The sequence below is a fragment of the Erpetoichthys calabaricus genome, chromosome 8, assembly GCF_900747795.2.
Source record: "Erpetoichthys calabaricus chromosome 8, fErpCal1.3, whole genome shotgun sequence".
Classification (NCBI taxonomy): domain Eukaryota; kingdom Metazoa; phylum Chordata; class Cladistia; order Polypteriformes; family Polypteridae; genus Erpetoichthys; species Erpetoichthys calabaricus.
In genome coordinates this window covers 106314028-106322439 of record NC_041401.2, presented here as the reverse complement: position 1 = coordinate 106322439, position 8412 = coordinate 106314028, and the positions used below count along the sequence as shown (strand labels likewise).

Here is an 8412-nt window from a genome sequence, read left to right as displayed (position 1 = left end):
TCTCGGCACCGCGCAGCAGGGCGGCCGTGCTGTGCATGCGTGAGAAGCAGGGGGCCTCTAGGGTGGAGAAAAAAAAAAAGAGCTGCTCAGGAAGCAGCAAACCCCTCATCCTCTGAGCAGACGAATGCTACACGTCCAGAGAAAGAGGAGGAATACTATGAATGCTCAAGTCAAGTGTATTCACTGCACGTTATCGTGCAGTACGCCGTTACTGGTAATAGATATTATGTAACTATTCACTAAAACATTTTCCTTCCTGATTTGCCTAACATGTCCAAAATAAGCCTGATCAGCCCTGTAGTGTATAGGCTTATATAACGTACTACAGCCATTCTTATTTTTCAGGGGCTTATAACTGCGATAAAATGGAAGGCTATTACCAAGCAGTAAGAGAATTTCTAAAACTTTGTATTATACAAAGCACCCTGAGTATCAAAGTGCTCATAGCCTGATGATGAAAATGCTGTTTTAAGTTAAAACCTGAACAAGATAACTGTTTTCTATTCAACATATAAAACGTTTAGTAAATAAAGAGAGACTAAATACAATTTATAACAAAAATGGAACACTGATGGACAGCTGAATAACCGAGCAAATCTACTTTAACTTGAAGTGAAGCAGAGTGTTTTACAAATCATCCCCTACACAGTGATTCCCAAACTGTGGAGCTGTCCCCCTAGGGGGAGGGGGCGCGACGTAACAAAAAGAAAACAAGAATCGAAAATATGAAAAATACATCTATTGAAACCATAACAAATTAACTCAAACTACATTCTGATGCTAGAAAAATAAATATAGAGTTAGATAAATGTCCTGTGGTGGGTTGGCACCCTGCCCAGGATTGTTTCCTGCCTTGTGCCCTGTGTTAGCTGGGATTGGCTCCAGCAGACCCCCGTGACCCTGTGTTCGGATTCAGCGGGTTGGAAAATGGATGGATGGATGGATAAATGTCGCTAAAAGTTAAGTAGGTATAATAAAACGTGCCTCTATGTTATATCATTACTTAAAAAGAACAAATTGGTATTAGGGGCTCCTTTCAAAAAAAAAGAAAAACGTTAGGGGGACACGATTACGTATTTGCGACCCAAGTTTTCATAACACAGTTTTAAAGGTTGAGAAATGCTGTCCCTTCAAACTAAAATCTACAAAGAGGAAGCCCCCAATTGCCTTGGTGAAATGGATCCAAAGCTGACATATTGATTGAATTGGTAAATTCAGAGCTTTTAAAAAGTGAGTAGTCTGGATTTTTACACCATATGATTAAGTTACTGTCACAGAAACAAGGACTGCTGAAACTTATAAAATGTAGGTATAACAGTTAAAAACCTAAAGAGAATAATGATTGGGGTGTAAGCAAAATCTTCTGATCCACCAAAATAAGGTTTACTGAACAATGCACAAGATGGAAAAAGGAGGTACCAGATTAAAAAACATAGTGAAATCCTGATTAGTACCGTGTTAATATATTGGATACTCTGTGCCTGGTAAAGTATCTTAAAACATATCCCAGTAACACACGCACTCAACCCTCTGCTGAAGATGGCTCGTTGCACCGTTTAAAAACTCTGCGATAGAAAATTACCGTTAAAAACCCTTTTAAATCAGAAGGGAGGGTTTTCTCGTACCCCTATTAAACGCGTCCATTCCTTTCATTACTAGTTTAATAGGATCACGGGTATAAATATGAATACACTCGCAAGCAAACTTTTTAAAATCTAAAGACTTAAATAAAAACAGACAGCCTGATCTCAGAGCCCCCGTGTATTAAGATATAAATTCTTGGGTCTGTGTTCAGGGTTCAGTCAATCTGTCTCCAGCCGGCTGTCCAAATGAGAATTTTTATAAAGCATAAATGTTTCGTTATCAGACTTTTAAAACAGGCGGCTCCGTACAAAAAATAACCGAGCACATAGTTCAGAATACTGACGTCTTATGTCCGAGCTATTACACACCCGGCCTGCTCTTTTAAACCAGGCCTGAATATTTTCAGAGGAGAGAACCTGTTTGAATTTCAGACGCCGAGACAAAACTTAACTGATTGTAAAGCCCGTTTCGGTAAGAGAAAAAAAAAAACTAATATTGCTTGCTTCAGTCCTATGAACATTAATCGTCGTACACGTAGATAGAGAGATAGAAATATAAAATGCTACAATTTATATACACACGAGCGCGCTCACGCTCCTACACATGCGCTGTGTGTAAATTAATATGCTGATAATTCCTGCACACTTTAAACAAATATTTTTAAAATGGAATTACCGGAGAATCAACTTGGAAAATATTAAGTATAAAATATAAGGATTCATCCCTCCGTTTTAAAACATGCTCGTTTAACACTTATAATAATCCTGAACGGTCCTTACCGTTATATTGACTGTCGGTGCCCTGTGTAGATGGCCGGACACCGAAAAGTCCTGTATTTTTAAAAAAAAGGTCCTTCGTTATGCATAGATTTATTTTAGCAAATGTGTGGCCTCACTTTAAGTGTGTTTCAAACTGAACCTTATGTTAAAGTAATTATGTGTGAACATCTTTTGTGTCGGTATAAGGATTGATCCGTCCTAATAGCTACACCCCCACCCCCTTAGCTTCAGGATGTCAGAGCTGATGACCGTGAACATCCGTGTATTGTTCGGGTTGAAAAGTCAACTTTGTAAGCATTCGAAATCTTTTAATATCACAAGGTGAGACCATTTTTACACTGCCCCCGAACGATCTGAGCCTTGCTGAGGGGCTTAAGACAATTTCACTTGGCAGGGATTTTTTAAATATATAACTCCTGGGGGTAAAATTTATACGTCTCAAACGTTATTTAAAAGGATCCTGTTGCCTATTATTTTACAGATCTTATATCGATCTCGTTATCATTAAAAACTTTTACATTTCGTGGGGTTTAGCTCCTGATACGCATGCGCTGAGAACGCAGCGCCTGAGGCTCGTAGCCTTGGGGGTAGGGTCTAAAGCACTCTGCTCGAAGGACGCATCCTGTGGGTCTGATAGATAGATAGATAGATAGATAGATAGATAGATAGATAGATAGATAGATAGATAGATAGATAGATAGATAGATAGATAGATAGATAGATAGATAGATAGATAGATAGATAGATAGATAGATAGATAGATAGATAGATACTTTATTAATCCCAATGGGAAATTCACATTCTTCAGCAGCAGCATACTGATACAATAAATAATATTAAATTAAAGAATGATAATAATACAGGTGAAAAAAACAGACAATAACTATGTATAATGTTAAATATTAACGTTTACCCCCCCTGGTGGAATTAAAGAGTCGCATAGTTTGGGGGAGGAACGATCTCCTCAATCTGTCTGTGGAGTAGGACAGTGACAGCAGTCTGTCACTGAAGCTGCTCTTCTGTCTGGAGATGACATTATTTAGTGGATGCAGTGGATTCTCCATAATTGATAGGAGCCTGCTGAGCGCCCTTCGCTCTGCCATAGATGTTAAACTGTCCAGCTCCATGCCAACAATAGAGCCTGCCTTCCTCACCAGTTTGTCCAGGCGTGAGGCGTCTTTCCTCTTAATGCTGCCTCCCCAGCACACCACTGCGTAGAAGAGGGCGCTCGCCACAACTGTTTGATAGAACATCTGCAGCATCTTATTGCAGATGTTGAAGGAAGCCAGCCTTCTAAGGAAGTATAACCGGCTTTGTCCTTTCTTGCACAGCGCATCAGTATTGGCAGTCCAGTCTAATTTATCATCCAGCTGCACTCCCAGATATTTATAGGTCTGCACCATCTGCACACAGTCACCTTTGATGATCACTGGGTCTTTGAGGGGTCTGGGCCTCCTAAAATCCACCACCAGCTCCTTGGTTTTGCTGGTGTTCAGGTGTAGGTGGTTTGAGTCGGACCATTTAACAAAGTCATTGATTAGGTCCCTATACTCCTCCTCCAGCCCATTCCTGATACAGCCCACGATAGCAGTGTCATCAGCGAACTTTTGTACATGGCAGGACTCCGAGTTGTATTGGAAGTCCGATGTATATAGGCTGAACAGGACCGGAGAAAGTACAGTCCCTTGTGGCGCTCCTGTGTTGCTGACCACAATGTCAGACGTGCAGTTCCCAAGACGCACATACTGAGGTCTGTCTTTAAGATAGTCCACGATCCATGCCACTAGGTATGAATCTAATCCCATCTCTGTCAGCTTGTCCCTAAGGAGCAGAGGTTGGATTGTGTTGAAGGCGCTAGAGAAGTCTAGAAACATAATTCTTACAGCACCACTGCCTCTGTCCAAGTCAGTTTCCTGGGGCTGTGCGGTCAGAAAGTTTGCCTGCTCTGCGTGCACGCGCAGCAGTCTGCTCCAACAGTAGATGGAGAGAACCGGGCAGCTTGTGTTTGGAAACTACAGGCAGCCTGCTCCGAGACAGACAGCCGGACAGCACCCTGCGGGGTGAAGTAAAGGCTTTTTCAGCTTAGAGACGGTCTGTGAGGTGAAGAAATCATTTACTTAGATAAAGGAATAGATATTTTAAATCATAGAGTTTCTTGCCCAAAGCACTAGAGTCAGGAATGGACCCAAGAGGCTTGGATGGTAGGGGCCCTTCCTTAACATGTTGGGGTGCGTGTGCGTGTGTGTGTGTCTGTGGAGGCGATCTCTCCTCGGGCTACAGGCAGAGGCCTCCTGCTCCGAGACAGAGAGCCGGACAGCACCCAGCTGGGGTGAAGTAATGGCTTTTTCAGCTTAGAGAGCGTCTGTGAGTTGAAGAAAATCATTTTGACTTAAATAAAAGGTTAGATATTTTAAATAATAGATACAGAGATTTTCTTACCCAAAGCACTAGAGTCAGGAATGGCTATAAGGCAGAATGGACAGGCTGAAACATGTGTGTGGTTGTCTCTCCTCGGGGAGAAATGATCAAGGACTGGCCTGGGGCTGGACTCAGAGTCAAAATGACTATGATGGCCATCCGTTGTGTGTGTGTGTGTGTGTGTGTGTGTGGGCGGTCTCTTCCTCTAGGGGCGGGGGATCGGAAGGGGGCGTCCTCAGGGTTAACCGACTGTGGGCAGGAAACTCTAAGTCAGAAGACCTGCGACCACCAAGAGGTGCGGACGGCAGGGTCTGCTACAGACTTGCCTGAACTTGTCCTCGGGAGAGGTGGGGGCGGATTCAAGGAGGGGGCACCCATCCATCAAATAAAGTCTTGGCCATTTCCCGGGGTAAAAACAGGATGGGAGGGTTCAAGGAAGGGACAGATGTTTCCTGGTTTAAAAACAGGATGGGAGGGTTCAAGGAAGGGACAGGTGTTTCCTGGTTTAAAAACAGGATGGGAGGGTTCAAGGAAGGACCGGACATCCGCCAAACGGATCTTGGCCGTTTCCTGGGGTAAAAACAGGCAGGGCGAAGGTCACGGAAGTGACGGACTTCCGGCCGGGAAAACCGGAAGGGGGCGGGAGTTTATGACGTCGATTCAAAAGGGGAGGGGCTTAACTCATCAATCATTTTTTGACATTTTGACAGAAGCCGCATTCATTATACTACTCATGTGGATACAAGTGGAGGCTCTGGTCATATCTATCAGTTCTAATAGTGTTAATACGCAAGGTGATTGGACCTGCACCACTTAAACAAAACACTCAGTATTATCACTACCAAAAACAGGATTTTATTAATAATTATTCAGTTTAAATTGTGCAACCATTTCAAGAAATATTTACAATTATCAATAATGATTGGTCAGTGGAATTGAAAGAAAGAATGCACAAAGAAGATTAATTTAACAAACAGACTGATCAAGGAATATACTAAAGCTGAAGTATTAAAACTGCAGCATGCCCGCTTCTATATATTATATATAAATAAAACAGCAATGTAAAATACAAAACCACTGTAAAATGCAGTTATAATAATTAAAGAAAAAATGCAGATGACATCAATTGGCTAAAAAACAGACACACAGACAATTTCATATATACAGAACTTAATTAACAATCTTTAACAGAAAGTGTCCTTTATTATTTACATCAATAGTTACATCAAATATATACAACTCCATTATGCACAGTCATTTTAACACACAGAAATAAAAAAGGCAAAAGAGAAGTAAATAAAGAGACACATTTATTTGAGTAGGGTTGAGATGTAATTCCGAGTTTAAATGCCTCAGCGGTTCTTTCCTTGTGCTTCCAACTGTTGCAAAACAAGTATGTCAAACTCTTCCTTTTCACTTAAAAAAAACAAAACAAAAAAAAACAACCACACAAATGAACAAATTCTAATCATACCAACCAGAAACACTTGTGCATTTGTCATTTGAAACCACAACTCTTGACCTTGTAAAATTTAGAATAAATGCTACATATGGCATACTTCTAAATGAAATTTTACCAATACTAAAAATGTACTAATGTATAGTTTAAATGTCACTTTAAACATATATATTACTTTGTATTCTTCTCTAAATTCACAACACACAACAACAAGGGTATTCTGTTTAACAGAATAATGGTGCTGAAAAGAAAAAGAAAGGACTATTTATTTTGCACATGACGTACCACTCACTGTATGCTGGTCCATCCATGAACAGATCTTCTGCCTCTGGTAAAGAAATCCTCTCAACTGTCTGTAGCGCTTTAATAAGAGCCTATCACAAACAGAGAAAAAGAGAGGATGTTACTCATAGAGACACTTTCTGTACTCATTAGAGATTTACTGAAGGCAAATTAACCTCTGGCATCAGCACATCCAGAATGATGCGAACTCTGTCAATCCTCTCAAAAGTGCCTACAGCTCTTGACAGCACTTCATCCAAGAAGTTGTAGAGGTCATTTATCAGCTCCTCATCTTCTATATAAGTCATTACCTGGTGACCTTTAGGATCTTCATAATTTTTTAATCATTTGGACGATACCTTTCGAGATGCAACAGCCTGTTGGACAAGAAAATACAAGAGTTTGGCGCTATAAAGTCATCATAGCTCTTTGCTGCCTGATAGATTACAATACAAACGTTTTACTTGTTATCTGAAATAAGTTACCAGTAAGTGATCATCTGCTCCATGGTACTTTATTATGAACTCTAACAATTTTTCATGTTGAGTCCTCCTGGAGGTCCTGCTGATCTCTGCAGCTGCAAAAACCTGAGCCACTTGTTTTTCAGTCAGCTGCCCTGCTGCAGCCACACAGCCAACCTGCGCTCCTACACTGTGGACACACACAAATAACACAACAAATTGTCACATATAGTATTTGGGCAAGCTGTCTGGTTTTGGTCTGAACACTTCTGTTTCCTCAGAAAAATGGACACATTGGAAGACAGTTGAACTTGTGAGGATTACTCTATGGATCACTACAAAAACTCCTGTTGGAGGTGATCTCAATAGTTTTTCTGAATACGTCCATTACTTCAGTGTATTATGATTGCACCAGTTTGGACACTGGCTAAAGTAATATGCAAGTCACAGAAAAGCTTTGAAGATACTTTTATTCTAATCCTCAAAATAACCAATCTAACACTCCCTATATGACAACGGGTCCCAAAGCTTATGACAATCCTTCATACCATGTTCAATTTTAAGGTTTTCACTCAAGTTGAACCAAGTATCAAACCACAGTGGTAGACTAAGTTCTACATTAATACCATGGTGTGGCTGTATAAGTATATTCCTCAACGTGTTCACTGCTGCCATGATCTTCTTGGTCCTGACTTTTAGACATTACAATATTGATGTTATTCATTTAACAGAAAAAAAGGAGTGCCAGTAAAAGTTTACCTGTACATACTAAAACACACACTGGTGTATTTAAAGTAACACTATATGACCTCATTTAGACAGTAAAGAATTTAAAATTCCAAGTTTTATTTAAACTAAATATTTTCCCCTGGTTGGATGTGAGGTGTCACCTTTGATTGTCCAAGCATCCCAAAAAGGAGCAGCTCCAAAAGCAGGGTACCTGCACCGGCACTCAGCAATGGTACACTCAGAACAAGTACCAATATCTGTAAATTATTCTAAGAAGGCAAAGGCCATTTGGCACCCGCTAAACCAGACCATAGGAGATGGCCACATAAAATTATGGGAAAAATTGTTAACAAAGCAAAAAGGAAATACTGAATATTTACCACCCATATGAGCCATTCTACAGAAGAGCCAAACACCACCACTTTCTAATGGCAGGCATGTCATCCTAAGATAAAAAGGATATATCAGTGAATGCCATGGTTAAAAGTATGCCACATATGAAGAAAAAAAATATGTATAATCATCATCATCTTTAAAGGACTTACAGCAGTAAAATCAAAGGGTTCTGCCATGGTCAGATAAAGTGCATACTGACAGTGGATAAGAGAAAAAGTACTGAAATCATAGACAATCTAAACACAAATGAAAAGTTACATAAAGCCTATAATTAATAATTAAATACCATCAACATGTAAATTCC

General features: G+C 40.3%; 1 protein-coding gene across 2 annotated transcripts; it reads right to left on the bottom strand.

Moving 5' to 3' along the window:
• Positions 1-6074: 6074 nt before the first annotated feature.
• Positions 6075-6891, bottom strand: LOC127529002 (PWWP domain-containing DNA repair factor 3A-like). Of its 2 annotated transcripts, none has more exons than XM_051931222.1 (3): positions 6699-6891; positions 6526-6614; positions 6075-6197 (listed from the first exon to the last, which is right to left on the bottom strand). In XM_051931222.1, the coding sequence occupies exons 1-3, from the start codon at positions 6828-6830 to the stop codon at positions 6134-6136; spliced, it is 285 nt and encodes a 94-aa protein (XP_051787182.1). In that variant the 5' UTR covers positions 6831-6891; the 3' UTR covers positions 6075-6133. The 2 variants fall into 2 exon arrangements, with proteins under 2 accessions (XP_051787182.1, XP_051787183.1); XM_051931223.1 differs by having other exon boundaries at positions 6526-6593.
• Positions 6892-8412: the final 1521 nt, after the last annotated feature.